The 23,369-nt window shown below is 50.3% G+C and overlaps 2 protein-coding genes across 3 annotated transcripts; both read left to right on the top strand.

Moving 5' to 3' along the window:
- The first annotated feature begins 17,741 nt into the window (after positions 1 to 17,741).
- On the top strand, positions 17,742 to 19,100 carry LOC141727712 (uncharacterized). Its single transcript, XM_074533990.1, has 2 exons — positions 17,742 to 18,043; positions 18,267 to 19,100. Exons 1-2 carry the CDS (start codon positions 17,967 to 17,969, stop codon positions 18,829 to 18,831), a joined length of 642 nt encoding a protein of 213 aa, XP_074390091.1. The 5' UTR covers positions 17,742 to 17,966; the 3' UTR covers positions 18,832 to 19,100.
- A 1,553-nt stretch (positions 19,101 to 20,653) lies between these two features.
- On the top strand, positions 20,654 to 22,606 carry LOC141727711 (uncharacterized). 2 transcript variants are annotated; one of them, XM_074533989.1, is made up of 2 exons: positions 20,654 to 20,839; positions 21,653 to 22,606. In XM_074533989.1, exon 2 carries the CDS (start codon positions 21,681 to 21,683, stop codon positions 22,227 to 22,229), a length of 549 nt encoding a protein of 182 aa, XP_074390090.1. In that variant the 5' UTR covers positions 20,654 to 20,839; positions 21,653 to 21,680; the 3' UTR covers positions 22,230 to 22,606. The 2 variants fall into 2 exon arrangements, with proteins under 2 accessions (XP_074390090.1, XP_074390088.1); XM_074533987.1 differs by having other exon boundaries at positions 20,659 to 21,193.
- The last annotated feature ends 763 nt before the right edge of the window (positions 22,607 to 23,369 follow it).

The following is a 23,369-nucleotide window of genomic DNA, read 5'->3' on the forward strand; positions in this document are numbered from 1 at the left end:
CAGCTCAGACCGGCCTGATCCTCACCGCTCTGAAGGATCGGCGCAAATCGGGATTGTCCCTGCGCGGGCTGTGCCGCTGGTGCCGTTGAGCAGAGAGGGACCTTCCTTGCCAGGGCACAGACTCCAACACCTGCTGAATCATCATCATCATCGTCGTCGTCGTCGTCGTTGTCATCATCGTCATCGTCGTCATCGTCCTCGTCGTCGTCATCGTCATCGTCGTCGTCATCATCCTCATCAAGCGAAGAATGCCCTGGCGTTTGAAGGTCCCTCTCAAAGGCACAGCCACGACCGGTCAAAGTGAGGGCAGAGATCCAGATTCTAGTCCTGAGGAAGCTGCTGGAACATCTTTTCAAGGTGCTCAAGACACAAAAAGCTGATTTATGCCTCTGGATGGCCTCAGCCAAGTTCATCTTTGGGCAGGAAGGCAAGAAGAGCTGGTGTGGCCACATGACCCCGACGCATCTGCTGGTGTCACAGAACCTGAAATATCTGAAATATTCTGAAAATGCTGCAGGCCACAGAGAAGAATCCTCGGATTCTGGAATCTCTGGATCTCTGAAATCCTCGGGGAGGAGTTGGTGTGGTTAGATCCAAGCCCAGCCACAGACCACTCTGAACCCCCTACATCTATTATTAGTTTAGATAGACAATTTAGATAAGTAAACAAGATAGATAGATTATATATGTTACTAACATCAATATACTAGTAACATATATATATTACTAATAGATATTACGAATTTTACGAAAATAGAAACATTAGGAATATAGACATTAGGAATATAGACATTATTAGGAATATAGACATTAGGAATATAGACATTAGGAACATATACTATGTTATTAATCTAATAAACGTTGTTGTTCTATTATATGTAGTAGTTTGATATATATATAATCTTTTTAAATGAAATACCGAGCTTATTTAAATTGACTGCAGAATTGATAATGAGTGCACCATAAAGGTGCAGAGGAACTTGGTGGGGAAAAAGTGAGAATTATGGGTGGGAAAAGTGAGAAGGAAAGGGTGGGAAATGTGAGGGACAAAATGGTGGGGAACGTGAGGGGAGAAAAAGGCTGGAAAGCAAAGGTGAAAAGGAGGTTAAACTTTAGTGAAAAGGATGGGAAATGAGAGAAAGAAAAGATATGAAACAGAAGGGGAGAAATGGTGGGAAACATGAGGGGCAAAAAGGGCAGGAAACATCAGGGGGAGAAAATGGAAGAAAATGTGAGGGGAAAAGGTGGGGGGGAACTTGAGGGGAGAAAAGGGCGGGAAATGTGAGGGGAGAAAAGGGGGGAAATTGAAGGCAAAAAGGACAATAAACTTTGGAAATGAGAGGAAGAAAAGGCATGAAACAGAAGAGGAGAAATTGTGAGAAACATGAGGGGAAAAAGGGGGGGAAATGTGAGGGGAGAAAAAGGGGGTGAAAACATGAGGGGAAGAAAAGGTGGGAAATGGAATTCAAAAAGGAAAGTAAACTGGAGTGAAAAGGAGGGAAATGAAAGGAAGGAAAGATAGGAAACAGAAGGGGAGAAAAGGTAGGAAATGTGAGGGAGAAAGGGGTGGAAAATGTGAAGGAATGAAGGAAGGAAACGTGAGGGGAGAAAAGAGCAGGAAACGTGAGGGGACAAAATGGTGGGGATCACGAGGGGCCAAAGGGCAGGAAATCTGAGGGGAAAAAATGAGAATTGGAAGGCGAAAAGGACAGTAAACTTGAGTGAAAAGGGCAGAAAATGAGAGGAAGAAAAGATATGAAACAGAAGGAGAGAAATGGTGGGAAAAATGGGGGGAGAAAGGGGAAGGAGCCATGAGGGGAAAAAGAGCGGGAAACGTGAGGGGACAAAATGGTGGGGATCGTGAGGGGCCAAAAGGGCAGGAAATCTGAGGGGAAAAAGTGGGAATTGGAAGGCAAAAAGGACAGTAAATTCAAGTGAAAAGGATGGGAAATGAGAGGAAGAAAAGGTATGAAACAAAAGGGGAGAAATGGTGGGAAATGTGAAGGGAGAAAAAGAAGGAAACTGCGAGGGGAGAAAAGAGCGGGAAACGTGAGGGGAGAAAATGGGGGAAACGTGAGGGGAGAAAACGCACCAAATTGAAGGCAAAAAGGATGGTAAACTTGAATGAAAAGGATGGGAAATGAGAAGAAGAAAAGGTATGAAACAAGGGGAGAAAAGACGGAAAATGTGGGTGGAGAAAAAAGCAGGAAACATGAGGTGAAAAACGTGAGGGGAGAAAAGCGAATGAAACATGAGGGGGAAAAAAGACAGGAAACAGGAGGAAAAATGGGTGTAAAAGATAAAGGGAAAAAATGCAAATAACATGAGGCCAAAAATGATGGGAAATGCGAAGGGACAGAAGGGCGGGAGGTGTGAGAGGAAAAATGGTTGGAAGCTTGAGGGGAAAAGGGTGGGAAACGTGAGTAAAAAAGGGGAAAATGTGAGAAAAATTACCAAAAAAAATCCCTGGGGTGCTTGGATTCCTTAATGCTGCCGCGGCCAAAGCAAATCCTTGCAGTGGATTCTGTGGGAATTTGGGGGGTCCTGCTTGGTCCCTCCCAAAATCACACAGGGAGGGACCCCCAGGTTTGTTCCATTTTGGACCCTTTTTTGGGGGTGTCTCAATTTTTTGGGGGACGGGGTCAGGCCCTTAGGACCCCAATTTTGGGAGGGGTCCCCAAATTCTGGGGGAGCTTGCACCCTTGGGATCCCAATTTTGGGATAGTCCAAATATTTTGTGGGATGGTCCCTTTTTTGGCGGGGGCGGGGGGGAGGTCACACCTTTGGGACCCCAAATTTTGGCTGCGATGGTTGCACTCCAAGGTCGTCTTTTTTAGGGAAGGGTCCCCAAATTTTGGGGGAGCCCCATTTTTGGGAGGGGGTCTCACCTTTGGGTTTTTTTTTTGCAGGCATCCCTAAATTCCCAAATGTTTGGTAGGGGTCGCACCCTTGGGAACCCAAACTTTGGGGGGGTCCCCAAAATTTTAGGGGCGGGTCGCACTCCAGGGTCTCTTTCCAGAGGGGTGGACCTCAGGTTTTTGGGGGGGGTTCTTTTACTTGGGGGGGTGTCGCTCCCTTGGGAACCCAAATTTTTGGGGTTTCGCACCCCTGGGACGCCAATTTTTTGTGGGGGGGTCCCATTTTGGGGTCCCTTCACCTCGATCCCATTTTTTCCGGTGGGAGGGGGGGAATTCTCGCTCTCCTCGCTGTTCCCGTTGCCATAAAAACCTCCCATTCCCATGGGAACGGGAACAGCGCGGGGAGGAGAAACCCCCCCCCGGGACCTGGGGCGGTTTTGGGGCGGTTTTACGGGATTTTGGGTCTATTTAGGGTCATTCACACCCCAAAACCATGAAAAGCACCAAAAAACACCCCAAAAACACCCTAAAACCACCCCAAAACCCCTCAAACCCACTCCAAACCCAGCTCAAACCCTGTACACCAGCCCCAAATCACCCCAAACCCATCCGAAACCTCCCAAAACCCACCCCAAATCCCCTAAACCCAGCCCAAACCCAGCTCAAACCCCCTAAAGCCAGCCCAAACCACCCTAAACCTCCCAAATCCACCCCAAACCTCCAAAACCCACCCCAAATCCACCTAAACCCACCCCAAACCTCCCAAACCCAACCCAAAATCTCTCAAACCCACCCCAAATCTACCTAAACCTACTCTAAACCCACCCCAAATCCCCCCAAACACACCCTACATCCACCTAAACCTGCCCCAAACCCATCCTTAACCTCCCAAACCCACCCCAAATCCCCCCAAACCCACCCCAAATCCACCCAAACCAACCCCAACCTCTAAAACCCACCCCAAACCCCCCCAAACCCAACCCAAATCCCCCAAAACCCATCCCAAACCCCCCAAACCCAACCCAAAACCACTCAAACCCATCCTAAACCCATCTCAACCCATCCCAAAACCGCCTAAATCCACCCCAAACCCATCCTAAGCCATCCAAACCCACAAACCCACCCCAAACCCCCTCAAACCCATCCCAAATCACCCCAAACTCCCTAAACCCATCCCAAATCCCCGAAAACCCGCCCCAAACCCACCCCAAATCCACTTAAACCCAACCCAAATCACCCCAAATCCCCCTAAACCCGCCCCAAACCCCCCCCAAACCCAACCCAAATCACTCCAAACCTCCTCAACACGCCCCCAAACCCCTCAAACCCATCCCAAATCACCCCAAATCCCCCCAAAACCACCCCAACCCCCCCCAAATCCCCCCAAAACCCACCCCAAACCCCCCAAATCCCCCCAAACCGCCCTAAATCCATCTAAACCCGCCCCAAATCACCCCAAACCCACCCCAAAACCCCCAAACCCAACCCAAATCACCCCAAAACCCACCCAAAACCCCCCAAAACCCCTCAAACCCATCCCAAATCACCCCAAACTCCCTAAATCCACTCTAAACCCACCCCAAATCCCCCCAAACCCACCCTAAATCCACCTAAACCCGCCCCAAACCCATCCTAAACCTCCCAAACCCAACCCAAATCCCACAAATCCACCCTAAACCCACCCCAAACCCACCCAAAACCCCCCAAAACCCCTCAAACCCATCCCAAATCACCCCAAACTCCCTAAATCCACTCTAAACCCACCCCAAATCTCCCCTAAACCCCCCCAAACCCACCCCAAATCCCCCCAAACCCAACCCAAATCACTCCAAACCCACCTCAAACCCACCCAAACCCCTAAAACCCACCCCAAATCTCCCCAATCCCCCCCAAATCCCCAGAAACCCACCCCAAAACCCCCTCAAACCCAACCCAAATCACTCCAAACCCCCTCAACCCCCCCCTAAACCCCTCAAACCCATCCCTAATCACCCCAAACCCACCCCAACCCTGTAGCAGATAGGGCCTGGCGTTCGGAAGATCTCGTGATGTTACGGGAAGACAGGGCCCCTGCCCCCTCAGATAAGAAAATTAACATAGGAATGTAGCCCCCCCGAACCACATTCTGGTAACTTTCCACTTGCCCAGGTAACTTTCCATCCCCTACTAACCATAGATGGTAAAGACAGACCCCCACCTGACGTAGAAGCCCCCTAGACTATAAAACCCCACGGGAAGAGAGAATAAAGGCCTTTGATCCTCCACCATATTGGTGTCCGCGTGTTTCTTAGGCCCGAGTGACCCTGGGGAATGGGTCACCGTGCTGTCTCCTGAAACCAGGCCGCCTGCCTTGTATCAGAAGGCAACATCTCCCCTCATGTTTTCCTCCCTTTTCTCCCCTCACGTTTTCCTCCCTTTTCCCCCTCACATTTCCCACCCCTTTTTTCCCCCTCACGTTTCCCTCCCTTTTTCCCCTCATGTTTCCCGCACTTTTCCCCTGACATTTCTCACTTTTCCCCTCACAATTTCTGCTCTTTTTCCTCTCACAGTTCTTGCCTTTTCCCCTTACATTTCCTGGCTTTTTTTCTTTGTGTTTCCCTCCCTTTCTCCCTCACGTTTCCCTCCCTTTGTCTCCCCTCATGTTTCCCTCCCTTTTCCCCCCTCACATTTCTCCCTTTTCCTCTCACATTTTCTGCCCTTTTTCCTCTCACACTTTCTGCCTTTCCCCCTTTACACTTACTGCCCTTTCCTCCCCTCACATTTCCCGCCCTTTTCTCCCCTCACATTTCCCGCCCTTTTCTCCCCTCACGTTTCCCGCCCTTTTCCCCTCACATTTTCTGCCCTTTTTCCTCTCACACTTTCTGCCTTTTTTCCTCTCTTTTCCCACCCTTTTTCCCTCAGACTTCCCACACTTTTCCCCTCACATTTTCTCCATTTTCTCCTTTTTTCCCCCCTTACATTCCCCACCATTTTCCCCCTCACATTTCCCACACTTTTCCCTCCCTTTTGCCCCCTCACAGACACCCAGCAGCTCATTAAGAAGCAGAAATGTCCCTTTAACGACAACACATCTGCACCCCCCAATTTAAGGCCAGTTTAATTTATCGTCTCGTCCTAAATCCTAATTGTCCAAATTTTTATTACTTTAATTATATTACTATGTTTATAACCATTTTATTACTATTCATCCTTTTAAAATTTTAAAAGCAAGTGATTGGTGTTTTTCACACATCTGGTGCGAGGACCTCATCCCTTTCTTTAAAAAAATACCCCACATACATAGTTTCTATTTTAACATTATGTTATAACCTAAAATTATATTTGAGAAAATGTATTCAGCAAAATCTGGGGGAGGTCCTGACCAAGTGTTGGCTCAAGATTTGGGGTGAGGGGATCCCCAAAATTGGAAGGAATCCGAAAGAAAGAGGCTTGGCGGATGTGAAAAATTCGTATTTTGTGATTGGCTTTTGGCAAATATTAAAACTAATATTTTATGTGTTGTGTTAGAAAGTAATGCTGTATTAATTCTCTTAAGTAGCGTGTTAAATATAGTTCTGGGTTATAAAAAAAAATGTTAAAATAGAAACGATGCTATGTAGGATACTCTTTAAAAAGAAAGGACTCGCAATGAGACAGCAGCCACAGGACACCTGAATCTTCCAGAGAAAAATAATTTATTGCTCCATTATCAGAAGAAATGAACTTTTTCCCGTCTCGAAGGTGTTGTTAGGATTCAGAGGAAGAAGTTGATGATGACCAGAGAGAATCCTGTGTTTGAATGGAATTTATGCATCATGCATGAGGTGTATGAATATGCAACAGGCTGTTGTTTTAAAGGGTTAATCCTTTGTTAACTGTGTCCTTTTTCGGGTTTGTGCTGCCCAGAAAAAGGTACCCAAAAACCTCTGTAATCCTTTTTATTCATTGTCTCATATTGCCCTAATTCAAACTGTCCAAATTATTATTACTCTAATCGTATTACTATGTTTATAACCATTTTATTACTCTTAAACTTTTAAAATTTCACACAAAAAAACCCCCAAGAAATTGGCGTTTTTCACACCGGGAATTTTTTTTTTTTTTTTTAATTTAACACAAAAAACCCCAAGAAATTGGCGTTTTTCACACCGGGAATTTTTTTTTTTTTCTTTTAAAATTTAACACAAAAACCCCCAAGCAATTGGCATTTTTCACACCAGGAATTTCCCGGAATTGACTCAGCACAGGGGGTGGGAGGATTTTTCCCAGCATTGGGAAGCAAGGGGAGAAAAAAAGAAGGAGAAACTCGAAAGTCTTTGAGTCATTTCTGAGAATCGGGGCGTTGTTTTTCAATGCCTGAGGAAAGTCGGGGAAAAAGGGGAAATTGGTGCCCAAACAAAACCCGAGATCCCCTCGGAATTAAAAGTCTCAGATCCAGGTATTTGGCATTGGGGAAAGTTTGGTTTTTTAATGATAATTCTGTTTAAAGTTCTTCATTAAAGCTCTGCAGACAGGCATTGCTTTAAGTTTTTTGAGAGACAAAATTGTAAATTTTCCGGTTTGTCAGATTCTTTATGTCACGCTAGACATTATTTTCTGTAGCGCTGAGAGTTATTCTAAGCGTTAATACACAGAGCATTGTTTTATTTTTTTTATTATTTTATTTTTTTATTATTTCGTTTTTTATTCTTTTTATTTTTTATTCTTTTTATTTTGTATTCTTTTTATTTTTATTATTTTTATTTTGCATTCTTTTTTTTATTTTTTATTTTTATTTTTTATTTTTTATATTTTTTATTCTTTTATTTTTTATTCTTTTATTTTTAATTTTTTTATATTCTTTTTTTATTCTTTTCTTTTTTATTCTTTTTATTTTGTATTCTTTTTATTTTGTATTCTTTTTTATTTTTTATTCTTTTATTTTTTATTCTTTTTCTTTTTTATTCTTTTCTTTTTTATTCTTTTACTTTTAATTTTTTTTATTCTTTTTTTATTCTTTTCTTTTTTATTCTTTTTATTTTGTATTCTTTTTATTTTTTATTCTTTTTTATTTTTTATTCTTTTTATTTTTTATTCTTTTATTTTTTATTTTTTTATATTCTTTTTTTTATTCTTTTCTTTTTTATTCTTTTACTTTTAATTTTTTTTATTCTTTTCTTTTTCTTTTCTTTTTTATTCTTTTTTTTAATTCTTTTACTTTTAATTTTTTTATTCTTTTCTTTTTTATTCTTTTTTTTATTCTTTAATTTTTTATTCTTTTATTTTTAATTCTATTATATTATTTTTTAATTATTCTTTTCTTTTTTATTCTTTTTTTTAATTCTTTTACTTTTAATTTTTTTTATTCTTTTTTTTATTCTTTTTTTTATTCTTTTACTTTTAATTTTTTTTCATTCTTTTCTTTTTTATTCTTTTTTTTATTCTTTTCTTTTTTATTCTTTTCTTTTTTATTCTTTTTTTAATTCTTTTACTTTTAATTTTTTTTATTCTTTTCTTTTTTCTTCTCCTTTTTTTTATTCTTTTATTCCTTTACCACTGTTTTATTCATTGTTTTATTGCTTTGTTTTCCCGCTTCTCACCAACCTTAAGGCTCCCGCTTAACTCCAACCGCAGCTCTGCCCTTTTCTCTTCCCTGCTTTTTGCAGCTTTCCCAAAACCCTCGGATTTTTCAGGATTTCCCACCCCCCCACGCCCCCTCCCAGAATTGGGGTCCCCATTCAATATTTGGGGACCCCTCTGCCCCAAAATTTGGGGGGAGGAGCACAAACCTCCCCCCAAACCCCAAAATTGTCCACGGCATCTCCTCTTCCCCTTTTTTTAAAAAAAACCCAAAATTTGTGGTCGCCCCGCCCTGCAAAAATTTGAGTCACTCCCGTTACACAACGAGATGATTAATTGGTTTCGCAATTAAGGGGTGGGAATATGAAGAAAAAGTTTATTTTTATTGGTGTGCAGTTAAATTCTCGCAGTTTGCTGTTGGCTAAAGGTGGGCACAGACACTTTTTTGTTGCTTTGTCCTCATTGAATCCTTTTCTTATATTTTTGTTAAGGTGGAATAAACTTTTTGCTTTAGTTCTTTTTTTTTTTTTTTATTATTTTATTTTTTTAATTTTTTTTTTTATTTTTTTTTAAGGAAGGAGCCGTTTCTCACCTTAGGAAGAAATCGCAGAGCTGAGAGGATGGGAAGAGCACAGAAGCCGAAACGTTTGGAATTCTGGATGATCAACAACACCCAGGACACCAACCTGGAGAACGTCAGGTGGGGCTGGGGGACACCAGAGGGACCCTCGGGGTGCGGGGATGGGGCATCTCCAGGTTTGGGATCATCTCCAGGGTTGGGATCATCTCCAGGTTTGGGATCATCTCCAGGCTCTGGGATCATCTCCAGGCTCTGGGATCATCTCCATGGTTTGGGATCATCTCCAGGGTTGTGATCATCTCCAAGAGTTGGGATCCTCTCCAGGGTTTTGGATCATCTCCATGGTTGGGATCATCTCCAGGGGTTGGGATCATCTCCAGGGGTTGGGATCATCTCCAGGCTCTGGGATCATCTCCATGGTTGGGATCATCTCCAGGCTCTGGGATCATCTCCATGGTTGGGATCATCTCCAGGCTCTGGGATCATCTCCAGGCTCTGGGATCATCTCCAGGGGTTGGGATCATCTCCATGGTTGGGATCATCTCCAGGGTTTGGGATCATCTCCAGGGTTTGGGATCATCTCCAGGGTTGGGATCATCTCCAGGGGTTGGGATCATCTCCATGGTTGGGATCATCTCCAAGGGTTGGGATCATCTCCAGGCTCTGGGATCATCTCCAGGCTCTGGGATCATATCCAGGCTCTGGGATCATCTCCATGGTTGGGTTCATCTCCAGGGTTGGGATCATCTCCAGGGTTTGGGATCATCTCCATGGTTGGGTTCATCTCCAGGGTTGGGATCATCTCCATGGTTGGGATCATCTCCAAGGGTTGGGATCCTCTCCAGGATTTGGGATCATCTCCAGGCTCTGGGATCATCTCCAGGCTCTGGGATCATCTCCAGGAGTTGGGATCATCTCCATGGTTGGGATCATCTCCAGGGGTTGGGATCATCTCCAGGGGTTGGGATCATCTCCAGGCTCTGGGATCATCTCCAGGCTCTGGGATCATCTCCAGGGGTTGGGATCATCTCCAGGGTTGGGATCATCTCCATGGTTGGGATCATCTCCAGGAGTTGGGATCATCTCCATGCTCTGGGATCATCTCCAGGCTCTGGGATCATCTCCAGGGTTGGGATCATCTCCATGGTTGGGATCATCTCCAGGCTCTGGGATCATCTCCAGGAGTTGGGATCCTCTCCAGGCTCTGGGATCATCTCCAGGGTCTGGGATCATCTCCATGGTTGGGATCATCTCCAGGAGTTGGGATCATCTCCATGCTCTGGGATCATCTCCAGGGTTGGGATCATCTCCAGGCTCTGGGATCATCTCCAGGGTTGGGATCATCTCCAGGCTCTGGGATCATCTCCAGGAGTTGGGATCATCTCCAGGGTTGGGATCATCTCCAGGGGTTGGGATCATCTCCATTGTTGGGATCATCTCCAGGGTTGGGATCATCTCCAGACTCTGGGATCATCTCCAGGCTCTGGGATCATCTCCAGGATCTGGGATCATCTCCAGGGTTTGGGATCATCTCCAGGCTCTGGGATCATCTCCAGGGCTTGGGATCATCTCCAGGGCTTGGGATCATCTCCAAGAGTTGGGATCCTCTCCAGGGTTTTGGATCATCTCCAGGGTTGGGATCATCTCCAAGGGTTGGGATCATCTCCAGGGTTGGGATCATCTCCAGGGTTGGGATCATCTCCAGGTTTGGGATCATCTCCAGAGTTTGGGATCATCTCCAGGGTTGGGATCCTCTCCAGGATTTGGGATCATCTCCAGGAGTTGGGATCATCTCCAGGGTCTGGGATCATCTCCATGGTTGGGATCATCTCCAGGGTTGGGATCATCTCCAGGGTTTGGGATCATCTCCAGGGTTGGGATCATCTCCAGGCTCTGGGATCATCTCCAGGGTTGGGATCCCAAGAGTTGGGATCCTCTCCAGGATTTGGGATCATCTCCAAGGGTTGGGATCATCTCCAGGAGTTGGGATCATCTCCAAGGGTTGGGATCATCTCCATGGTTGGGATCATCTCCAGGGTTTGGGATCATCTCCAGGGTTTGGGATCATCTCCAGGGTTGGGATCATCTCCAGGGGTTGGGATCATCTCCATGGTTGGGATCATCTCCAAGGGTTGGGATCATCTCCAGGCTCTGGGATCATCTCCAGGCTCTGGGATCATATCCAGGCTCTGGGATCATCTCCATGGTTGGGTTCATCTCCAGGGTTGGGATCATCTCCAGGGTTTGGGATCATCTCCATGGTTGGGTTCATCTCCAGGGTTGGGATCATCTCCATGGTTGGGATCATCTCCAAGGGTTGGGATCCTCTCCAGGATTTGGGATCATCTCCAGGCTCTGGGATCATCTCCAGGCTCTGGGATCATCTCCAGGAGTTGGGATCATCTCCATGGTTGGGATCATCTCCAGGGGTTGGGATCATCTCCAGGCTCTGGGATCATCTCCAGGCTCTGGGATCATCTCCAGGGGTTGGGATCATCTCCAGGGTTGGGATCATCTCCATGGTTGGGATCATCTCCAGGAGTTGGGATCATCTCCATGCTCTGGGATCATCTCCAGGCTCTGGGATCATCTCCAGGGTTGGGATCATCTCCATGGTTGGGATCATCTCCAGGCTCTGGGATCATCTCCAGGAGTTGGGATCCTCTCCAGGCTCTGGGATCATCTCCAGGGTCTGGGATCATCTCCATGGTTGGGATCATCTCCAGGAGTTGGGATCATCTCCATGCTCTGGGATCATCTCCAGGGTTGGGATCATCTCCAGGCTCTGGGATCATCTCCAGGGTTGGGATCATCTCCAGGCTCTGGGATCATCTCCAGGAGTTGGGATCATCTCCAGGGTTGGGATCATCTCCAGGGGTTGGGATCATCTCCATTGTTGGGATCATCTCCAGGGTTGGGATCATCTCCAGACTCTGGGATCATCTCCAGGCTCTGGGATCATCTCCAGGATCTGGGATCATCTCCAGGGTTTGGGATCATCTCCAGGCTCTGGGATCATCTCCAGGGCTTGGGATCATCTCCAGGGCTTGGGATCATCTCCAAGAGTTGGGATCCTCTCCAGGGTTTTGGATCATCTCCAGGGTTGGGATCATCTCCAAGGGTTGGGATCATCTCCAGGGTTGGGATCATCTCCAGGGTTGGGATCATCTCCATGGTTGGGATCCTCTCCAGGTTTGGGATCATCTCCAGAGTTTGGGATCATCTCCAGGGTTGGGATCCTCTCCAGGATTTGGGATCATCTCCAGGAGTTGGGATCATCTCCAGGGTCTGGGATCATCTCCATGGTTGGGATCATCTCCAGGGTTGGGATCATCTCCAGGCTCTGGGATCATCTCCAGGGTTGGGATCCCAAGAGTTGGGATCCTCTCCAGGATTTGGGATCATCTCCAAGGGTTGGGATCATCTCCAGGAGTTGGGATCATCTCCAGGCTCTGGGATCATCTCCATGGGTTGGGATCATCTCCAGGATCTGGGATCACCTCCCAGCGTTCCCAGCACCTCCTGGTGACCCCACCCCACCCCACGCTGACCCCACCCCTCCTTTCCCCCCCAGGCTTGAGCAGAAATCCCTCAGCCCCCTCAATCTCAGAGAGGAGATGCCCGCTGGCCACTCTCATCTCAGCCAGATTCCCCGCGAGCCCGGGTGCCCGGAAACCGAGCGCCTCGTGGTCTACAAGTCCGACTTCTTCACCTTGGCCATCTTTGTCCACATGGAATGGAACGGCTCCAAGAGGCTGCAGCTGGAGCTGTCCCGCGGCATGGTCCACCTGGGAAACCAGGACGATTTGAAAAAAACCTTTTCCCGCATGAGCGAGATGGAGAATCCTCCCGACACCAAAACCACCGCCGTGACCCGCTGCAAGCTCCGCAACAGAGGCGAGGTGTCCACCTGGCTGTTGGCCGGCCCCTTCAAGCTGAAGGCCACCCTGTCCTACCACACGGAATTCATCCTCAAGGTGAAGCTGAAGGAACAGAAGAATAATTGATAGCACTGGAAAGGAGCCGTGTGGGGTACTCTGGAACACCACTGGCACCTCCAGAACCCCATGGGCACCTCTAGAACCCTGTAGGCATTTCTAGAACCCCATGGGCACCTCCAGAACCCCACAGGCATCTCTAGAACCCCATGGGCACCTCCATAACCCCATAGGCACTGCCAGAATCCCGTAGGCATTTCCATAACCCCATAGGCACCTCTAGAACCCTGTAGGCATTTCTAGAACCCTGTAGGCACCTCTAGAACTCCACAGGCACCTCTAGAACCCTGTAGGCATTTCTAGAACTCCACAGGGAAACCAGGACGATTTGGAGAAAACCTTTACCCGCATGAGCGAGATGGAGAATCCTCCCGACACCAAAAGCACCGCCGTGACCCGCTGCAAGCTCCGCAACAGAGGCGAGGTGTCCACCTGGCTGTTGGCCGGCCCCTACAAGCTGAAGGCCACCCTGTCCTACCACACGGAATTCATCCTCAAGGTGAAGCTGAAGGAACAGAAGAATAATTGATAGCACTGGAAAGGAGCGGTGTGGGGTAGTCTAGAACACCACTGGCACCTCTAGAACCCCATGGGCATTTCTAGAACCCCGTAGGCACCTCTAGAACCCCATAGGCACCTCCAGAACCCCATGGGCACCTCTAGAACCTTGTAGGCACCTCTAGAACTCCACAGGCAACTCCAGAACCCTGTAGGCATTTCTAGAACCTTTGTAGGCATCTCTAGAACCTTGTAGGCACCTCTAGAACCCCATAGGCACCTCTAGAACTCCACAGGCACATCCATAACCCCATAGGCATCACTAGAACCCTGTAGGCATTTCCATAACTCCATAGGCACCTCTAGAACCCTGTAGGCACCTCCATAACCCCATAGAGGCCTCTGGAATCCCATAGGTACCTCTAGAACCCATAGGCACCTCTAGAAGCCCTCACAGACCTGAGGAACCTTCAGCAGAACCTCGTGGGCATCAGGAGAACCTCAAGGGGACCACCAGGAGCTTCTGGACACCCCTGGACCCTCATGGACATCCCAGGGTCGGGTTGTCCCACCAACTTCCACTTTGGGTCCCCCCCAGACCTCCTTCATTCCCTTTTTGCTTGGCTCAATAAAATTAGAAGTTCTTGCACTTGGTCCACAGAGTGAAAAATCTGGGATTTGGGATCTGGGGACGTTTGGGATTTGGGGGATTTGGGGTCTGGAGGAGGAAGAAAAGGTTGGGAGAAGATCTCACGTTTCCCTCCCTTTTCCCCTCACGTTTCCCTTTTCCCCTTCATATTTCCCCCCATTTTCTCCCTCACATTTCCTGCCCTTTTCCCCCTCACGTTTCCCGCCCTTTTCCCCCTCACATTTCCCTTTTCCCCTCACGTTTTCTGCTCTTTTTCCTCTCACACTTCCTGCCTTTCCCCCTCACATTTACTGGATTTTTTCCTCACGTTTCCCTCCCTTTTCCCCTTCACATTTTCCCCCATTTTCTTCCTCACGTTTCTCTCCCTTTGTCTCCCCTCACATTTCCCGCCCTTTTCTCCCCTCACGTTTCCCTTCCTTTTCCCCCTCATGTTTCCCTCCCTTTTTCCCCCTCACATTTCTCACTTTTCCCCTTATATTTTCTGCCCCTTTTCCTCTCACAATTCCTGCCTTTCCCCCTCATATTTCCTGGCATTTTCCCTTGTTTCTTCCTCCCTATTTCCCCTCATGTTTCCCTCCATTTGTCTCCCCTCACGTTTCCCGCCCTTTTCTCCCCTCACGTTTCTCCCCATTTTCCCCTTCACGTTTCTCACTTTCCCCCTCACAATTTCTGCTCTTTTTCCTCTCACACTTCCTGCCTTTCCCCCTCACATTTCCTGGATTTTTTCCTCACGTTTTCCTCCCTTTCCCCCCTCACGTTTCCCGCCCTTTTCTCCCCTCACAGTTCCCGCCATTTTCCCACCTCACATTTCCCTCCCTTTCCCCCCATAAATGCCTGGTGGGGGTCCCATTCCCGGGTTCAGGGGGTGTCAGAACCCCAAAATCCCTTAAATAGAGGGTGAAGGTCCCATAATTGTGACGTCTGGACCCCCCAAAATCCCCCAAACCCCCCATAATGAGGATCCCCTCTCTATGGTACCCCCCCAATGACACACATCGCCCCCTGGTGGCCAGGAGGTTTTATTACCCAAAAATCCCCATAAATTGGGGGTGGGGGTCCCATCCCCGGGTTCGGGGGGTGTCAGAACCCCAGAATCCCATAAATGAGAGGTGGGGGTCCCATAACTGTGGGGTGGGAGAGGTCTCGACCCCCCAAACCCCCCATACTGAGGATCCCCTCTCTATGGTACCCCCAATGACACACAGCGCCCCCTGGCGGCCAGGAGGTTTTATTACTCAAAAATCCCCATAAATTGAGGGTGGGGGTCCCATCCCCGGGCTCAGGGGGTATCAGAACCCCAGAATCCCATAAATAGAGGGTGAGGGTCCCATAATAGTGAGGACTGGACCCCCCAAACCCCCCATAATGAGGATCCTCACTCTATGGTACCCCCAATGACACACAGCGCCCCCTGGTGGCCAGGAAGTTTTAGTACCCCCCCAAAAACTCCATAAATTTGGGGTGGGGGTCCCATCCCTGGGTTCGGGGGGGTGTCAGAACCCCAAAATCCCATAAATAGAGGGTGAGGGTCCCATAATTGTGAGGACTGGACACCCCAAAACCCCCACAATGAGGATTCCCACTCTATGGTACCCCCAATGACACAGCGCCCCCTGGTGGCCAGGAGGTTTTATAACTCAAAAATCCCCATAAATTGAGGGTGGGGGTCCCATCCCTGGTTCAGGGGGTGTCAGAACCCCAAAATCCCATAAACAGAGGGTGAAGGTCCCATAATTGTGACGTCTGGACCCCCCAAAATCCCCCAAACCCCCCATAATGAGGATCCCCACTCTATGGTACCCCCCAATGACACACAGCGCCCCCTGGTGGCCAGGAGGTTTTATTACCCCCCCCAAAAACTCCATAAATTTGGGGTGGGGGTCCCATCCCTGGGTTCAGGGGGTGTCAGAACCCCAGAATCCCATAAATGGGAGGTCGAGGTCCCATAATTGTGAGGTCTGGACCCCCCAAAATCCCCCAAACCCCCCATAATGAGGATCCCCTCTCTATGGTACCCCCAATGACACACAGCGCCCCCTGGCTGCCAAGAGCTTTTATTACCCAAAAATCCCCATAAATTGGGGGTGGGGGTCCCATCCCCGGGCTCGGGGGGTATCAGAACCCCAGAATCCCATAAATAGAGGGTGAGGGTCCCATAACTGTGAGGACTGGACCCCCCAAAACCCCCCAAAACCCCCATAATGAGGATCCCCACTCTATGGTACCCCCAATGACACACAGTGCCCCCTGGCGGCCAGGAGATTTTATTACCCCCCCCAAAAATCCCCATAAATTGGGGGGTGGGGGTCCCATCCCTGGGTTCAGGGGGTGTCAGAACCCCAAAATCCCATAAATGAGAGGTAGGGGTCCCATAACTGAGGGTGAGAGAGGTCTCGCCCCCCCCAAACCCCCCATAATGAGGATCCCCACTCCATGGTACCCCCAATGACACAGCGCCCCCTGGCGGCCAGGAGCTTTTATTACCCAAAAATCCCCATAAATTGGGGGTGGGGGTCCCATCCCTGGGTTCGGGGGGTGTCAGAACCCCAAAATCCCATAAATGAGAGGTGGGGGTCCCATAATTGTGAGGTCTGGACCCCCCCAAACCCCCCCATAATGAGGATCCTCACTCTATGGTACCCCCCAATGACACACAGCGCCCCCTGGCTGCCAGGAGCTTTTATTACTCAAAAATCCCCATAAATTGGGGGTGGGGGTCCCATCCCTGGGTTCAGGGGGTGTCAGAACCCCAGAATCCCATAAATGAGAGGTGAGGGTCCCATAACTGTGGGGTGGGAGAGGTCTGGATCCCCCAAAACCCCCCATAATGAGGATCCCCACTCTATGGTATCCCCAATGACACACAGCACCCCCTGGCGGCCAGGAGGTTTTATTACCCAAAAATCCCCATAAATTGGGGGGTGGGGGTCCCATCCCCGGGTTCAGGGGGTGTCAGAACCCCAGAATCCCATAAATAGAGGGTGAGGGTCCCATAATTGTGAGGACTGGACCCCCCAAAACCCCCATAATGAGGATCCCCTCTCTATGGTACCCCCCCAATGACACACATCGCCCCCTGGCGGCCAGGAGGTTTTATTACCCAAAAATCCCCATAAATTTGGGGTGGGGGTCCCATAACCAGGATCGGGGCCAAAATCCCCTGCAAAATCGCCCCCCCCAAACCCCAAATAATTGGGGCCCCTTTACCACCCTGCCCCATAATTTGGGGGTCCACGAACCATAAATTGGGGTCCCATGGAGCCCCACCCCAAAAACTGGGGGTCACCATGGCCTCCCCACCCCATAATTGGGTGTCCTGTCCCACAAATTGGGGTCCCATGGAACTCTCGACTCAAAATTGGGGGTCCCCTGCTCATAACTGGGGGTCCCATGACCCCCCACCCCAGAATTAGGGGTTCCATGCCCGTCATTTGGGGGTTCATGGGTGCCCCCTCCCCATAATTGGAGGTCCCACCTTATAATTGAGGGTCCCACGGCCACCCCCACAATAATTTGGGGTAGTGCCCCATATTTGGGGGTCCCATGCGAGAGGGGGCCCATGGGAGGGTTTGGGGTGGTTTGGGCCGGGTTCAGGGCGGTTCAGGTGGGGCTTGGGCAGGTTTGGGCAGGTTTGGGCAGGTTTTGGGGCGGGTTTTGGGCAGAATAGAAACTGGAGATATCTTGAGAAATCTCGGAGTGTGCGGGAAACGGGAACGGAGGATCTGCACCGGGAGGGAGAGAACCTGGGAACAGCAGGAGGAGAGCCCGGAGTGGGGGAGAAGGTTCTGGAAGCAGGGAGAGCCTGAGCTGAGGAGATTTGGGAGCTGAGGAGATCCCAAGTCAGGATGGGGTTGAGCACCAGCCGCCTTGTGGAAATCCAGGTTATCAACAAGACCCAGAACATCATCCTGAAGGAGCCCAGGTGAGGATGGGGGAACATCAGAGGGACCCTCGCGGTGCTGGGGGGCAGCTCCAGGTGGGATCTTCATCCCGGGCTGGGATCATCTCCAGGATCTGGGATCATCTCCAGGATCTGGGATCATCTCCCAGGTCCCAGCTCCTCCCTATGGCCACAGCAGATCCTGGTGGTGGTGGGACCATCTCCACCTTCTCCCAACCTCACCTCCCCAAATTCCTCCCTCCAGGACCTACTTCTACAGTGGCTGCAGCCTCAGTGACCCCCAGCCCTCGGTGCTCCCGGGCTCCTCCAGCAGCTGCAGGTTCACCAACAGCTCCAGGTTGTGGGGCTGTAACGGGGTCCTGGCCTACGAGGCCGAGTTCTTCACCTTGGCCATCTACTTCTCCAACCCCATGGACCACAACCTATTTCCTGTGGTGATGGGCCTGGAGCTGTCCCTGGACAGGGTCCACAGGATGGACCTGGAGACCGCCTACCACCGCCTGGTCAGGATCTCCCAGGGCTCCTCCGACACTGTGTTCCCCTGCGTCATCCTCAAGGAAAACCAGGAGAAAGTCCATCTCAGTGATGGCCCCGTCAAGGTGACGGCCACCGTGGCCAGGGGCAGGAGAGCCGTCATCACGGTGGCGGTGGAGGAACGGGAGAACTCGGGCAGTGAAGCTGGGATAGACAGCTTCATGTTGAGGGTAGCAGAACAAAGAGACTTGAGAACCTACTGGACCTTGATTCGGATCTTGAGGACAACCCTGCGACAGAAAATCATGCAGAGAGCCCGGCAGGCAGTGCCTTAGACACATGCAGAACCCAACAGAGACCTCTAGAGCTCAGCAGGAATGACTAGAACCCCACAGACACCTCTAGAACCTTGTTAGCACATGTAGAACCTGTAGGCACAGCTAGAACCCCATTGTCACCCCTAGAACCCCAAGAACACTGCTAGAACCCCACAGGCACCTCTAGAACCCTGTAGAAGCCTCTAGAACCTTGTAGGAATATCTAAACCTCTACAGAGTCCTCTAGAACCCCACAGGCACCTCTAATCACCCATAGAGACCCCTAGAGCCCCACAGACTCTTCTAGAACACTATACACACCTGTAGACACCTCTAGAACACCAGAGATGCATATAGAACCCTGGAGACAGGTATAAAAATTTGTAGGACCCTCAAGAACCCCATAAGCACCTCTAGAACCCCCTAGGCACAGCTAGAACCCCTCACAGACCTGAGGAACCTTCAGCAGAACCTCGTGGGCACCAGGAGAACCTCGAGGGGACCACCAGGAGCTTCTGGACACCCCTGGACCCTCATGGACATCCCAGGGTCGGGGTGTCCCACCAACTTCCACTTTGGATCTCCCCCTAGACCTCCCTCATTCCATTTTTGCTTTGCTCAATAAAATGGGAATTTTCCCCACTTTTGAGTCACAGAGTGAAAAATCTGGGATTTGGGATGTGGGGACGTTTGGGACTTGGGGGGAATTTGGGGTCTGGAGGGGGAAGAAAAGGTTGGGGAGGGTCTGGGATTTGGGGGATGTTTGAGAACGGGGGTGCCTTGGAACTGGGGGGGATCTGGGAATGGGGAGTGTGGGATTGCAGCGGGGACAGGGAGGGGACTGGGCAGGAGAAGATTTGGGGTTTGGGGAGGGGAACCCCGGATGTGGGAAGGGGTCGGGGAGCTGGGGCTGCTCGGGGGTGTTTGGGGTTTGGGGAGGGGTCTGGGGTGGGATCGGGGGTTTGGGGGCTGGGCTGGGGGCAGAGCAGCTGCTCCAGTTCTCTGAAGATCCGGTGGGATTTTTCCTGTCGGTTTTGTGAGGAGAAAAGTTGAGCTCCGACTGTCTCGGGAGGGTTGGATTATCAGGGGCTGGTTTATCCAGGGGTTGGTTTATCAGGGGCTGGTTTATCAGGGGCTGGTTTATCAGGGGTTGGATTATCAGGGGTTGGTTTATCAGGGGTTGGTTTATCAGGGGCTGGCTTATCAAGGGTTGGTTTATCAGGGGCTGGTTTATCAGGGGCTGGTTTATCAGGGGTTGGTTTATCAGGGGATGGTTTATCAGGGCTTGGTTTATCAGGGGTTGGTTTATCAGGGGCTGGTTTATCAGGGGGTTGGTTTATCAGGGGTTGGATTATCAGGGGCTGGTTTATCAGGGGTTTGGTTTATCAGGGGTTTGGTTTATCAGGGGCTGGTTTATCAGGGGCTGGTTTATCAGTGACTGGTTTATCAATAGGCTGGCTTATCAGGGGGTTGGTTTATCAGGGGCTGGTTTATCAGGGGTTGGTTTATCAGGGGTTGGTTTATCAGGGGTTGGTTTATCAGGGGCTGGTTTATCAGGGGTTGGTTTATCAGGGGCTGGTTTATCAGGGGTTGGTTTATCAGGGGCTGGTTTATCATGGCTGGTTTATCATGGCTGGTTTATCATGGCTGGTTTATCAGGGGCTGGTTTATCAGGGGTTGGTTTATCAGGGGTTGGTTTATCAGGGGTTGGATTATCAGGGGTTGGTTTATCAGGGGGTTGGTTTATCAGGGGCTGGTTTATCAGGAGTTGGCTTATCAAGGGGTTGGGTTATCAGGGCTTGGCATATAAAGGGTTAGTCAATCAGGGGGTTGGCTTATCACCAGACACATATCAGGGTTGTTGGGAGCATGGGCGGGTGCACCTGTCCCTGTCCGTCTGTCCTTCCTCAGTCCCTCCTCGTGGTTCCAGAAATCTTTGGAATTTCAAAAACGGAGCCGTCGCTTCTCAAACTGCGGAGCCGGGGCCATCCCGGGCTCGGTGATTTCGGGGATTCTCCAAATCCGGGTCAGTTTTGGGTCCGTTCACTCGTAGTTCAATCAGGAATTTGGGAAAGGGTTAAAAATAGGGAAGGAAGGGGCGGGGCTTGGGGAGGCTCCGGTGAAAGTTCTCCTTGATTTTGGGAATGATCGTCTCCGTTGACCCTGAGAAGGTCGTTGGGGAGAGGGGAAAGAGCCCCGGGTGTGCCTGGAGCACCAGGAGAGCCCGGAGTGGGGAGAAGGTTCTGGAACCAGGGAGAGCCTGAGCTGAGGAGATTTGGGAGCTGAGGAGATCCCAAGTCAGGATGGGGTTGAGCACCAGCCGCTCTGTTGAAATCCAGGTTATCAACAATACTGAGGACTTCACCCTGAGGAACCCCAGGTGAGGTTGGGGGGACATCAGAGGGACCCTCAGGGTGCTGGGGGGCAGCTCCAGGTGGGATCATCTCCAGGGTCTGGGATCATCTCCAGGGCTTGGGATCATCTCCAGGCTCTGGGATCATCTCCAGGCTCTGGGATCATCTCCAGGGTTGGGATCATCTCCAGGGCTTGGGATCATCTCCAGGCTCTGGGATCATCTCCAGGCTCTGGGATCATCTCCCCGGTTTGGGATCATCTCCAGGGTTTGGGATCATCTCCATGGTTGGGATCATCTCCAGGCTCTGGGATCATCTCCAGGGTTGGGATCATCTCCAGGCTCTGGGATCATCTCCAGGCTCTGGGATCATCTCCCAGGTCTCAGCTCCTCCCAGGGGCCCCAGCAGGTCCCGGTGGTGGTGGGACAATCTACACAAGCTCCCACCACCCCGCTATGTCCCCAACCCCAAATTCCTCTCTCCAGGACCTACTTCCTCAGTGGCCACAGCAGCATGTCCCCACAGACCTCGGTGTCCCCGTGCTCCTCCAGCAGCTGCAAGTTCACCAACAACACCATATTCTGGGGCTGTAACGGGCTCCTGGCCTACGAGGCCGACTCCTTCACCTTGGCCATCTACTTCTCCAACCCCATGGACCACAATCTATTTGCTGCGGAGATGGGCCTGGAGCTGTCCCTGGACAGGGTCCATAGGATGGACCTGGAGTCAGCCTACCGCCGCCTGGTCAAGAGTTCCCAGAGCTCCTCTGACAGCTCCATGTTCCCCTGCGTCATCCTCAAGGAATCCCAGGATCGAGCCCAGCTGAGCCATGGCCCCGTCACGGTGACGGCCACCATGGCCAGGGGCAAGAGCGCCATCATCAAGGTGGAGGTGGAGGAACGGGAGAACTCGGGCGGTGAAGCCGGGATAGGGACTGTCCTGTGTAGAAGGACGCATCCAGGAGAAGTGAGAAACCGCAAGCCCCTCAGGAGGACCTCGTGCACAGACCCGGACCTGCAAGGGCACCCTGAGAACCCTGAAGACACCCCCAGGAATCATTAAACACATCCAGAACGCTGGGGAAACATCTAGAACCCTGTAGGAATGTCTAAATCCCCACAGATACCCTTAGAACCCCATAGAAACATCTAGAACCGTGTAGGCATAGCTAGAACCCCATAGGCACCTCTAGAAACCCATAGAGACCCCAGCACCCCATAGACACTTCTAGAACCCCATAAGCACCTGTAGACACCTCCAGAAACCCTTAAACACCTCTAGGACCCTGCAGACACTCCAGAAGATCCTTCAGCAGAACCTCGTGGGCACCAGGAGAACCTGGAGGGGACCACCAGGACCTTCTGGACACCGCTGGACCCTCATGGACACCCACCCGATTTGGGGTGCCCCCCCCCGACATCCCTTGCTCCATTTTTGCTTTGCTCAATAAAATGGGAATTTTTCCCACTTTTGAGTCACAGAGTTAAAAAATCTGGGATTTGGGATCTGGGGATGTTTGGGATTTGGGGGGAATTTGGGGGAATTTGGGGTCTGGAGGGGGAAGAAAAGGTTGGGGAGGGGCTGGGATTTGGGGGATGTTTGAGAACGGGGGTGCCTTGGAACTGGGGGGGATCTGGGAATGGGGAGTGTGGGATTGCAGCGGGGACAGGGAGGGAATTGGGCAGGAGAAGATCTCACATTTCCCTCCCTTTTTCCCTCACGTTTCTCTCCCTTTTTCCCTCACGTTCTCCTCCCTTTCCCCCTTCACATTTCCCTCCCTTTGTCTCCCCTCACGTTTCCCGCCCTTTTCTCCCCTCACATTTCCCGCTCTTTTGTCCCCTCACATTTCCCGCCCTTTTGTCCCCTCACATTTCCCGCCCTTTCCCCCCTCACATTTCTCACTTTCCTCCTCACATTTTCTGCCCTTTTTCCTTTCACTATTCCTGCCTTTCCCCCTTACATTTCTTGGCTTTTTCCCTCGTGTTTTCCTCCCTTTGCCCCTTAGGTTTCCCTCTCTTTTTTCCCCTCACATTTCCCCCTGTTTTCCCCTCACATTTCCTGCCCTTTGTCCCCTCATCTTTCTCACCCTTTTCCCTCTCACACTTCTCACTTTTCCCCTCACATTTTCTGCATTTTCTGCCCTTTTTCTTCTCATGCTTCTTGCCTTTTCCCCTCACGGTTGCCCCCATTTTCCCCCTCACA

The sequence above is a fragment of the Zonotrichia albicollis genome, unplaced genomic scaffold (assembly GCF_047830755.1).
Source record: "Zonotrichia albicollis isolate bZonAlb1 unplaced genomic scaffold, bZonAlb1.hap1 Scaffold_212, whole genome shotgun sequence".
Classification (NCBI taxonomy): Eukaryota; Metazoa; Chordata; class Aves; order Passeriformes; family Passerellidae; genus Zonotrichia; species Zonotrichia albicollis.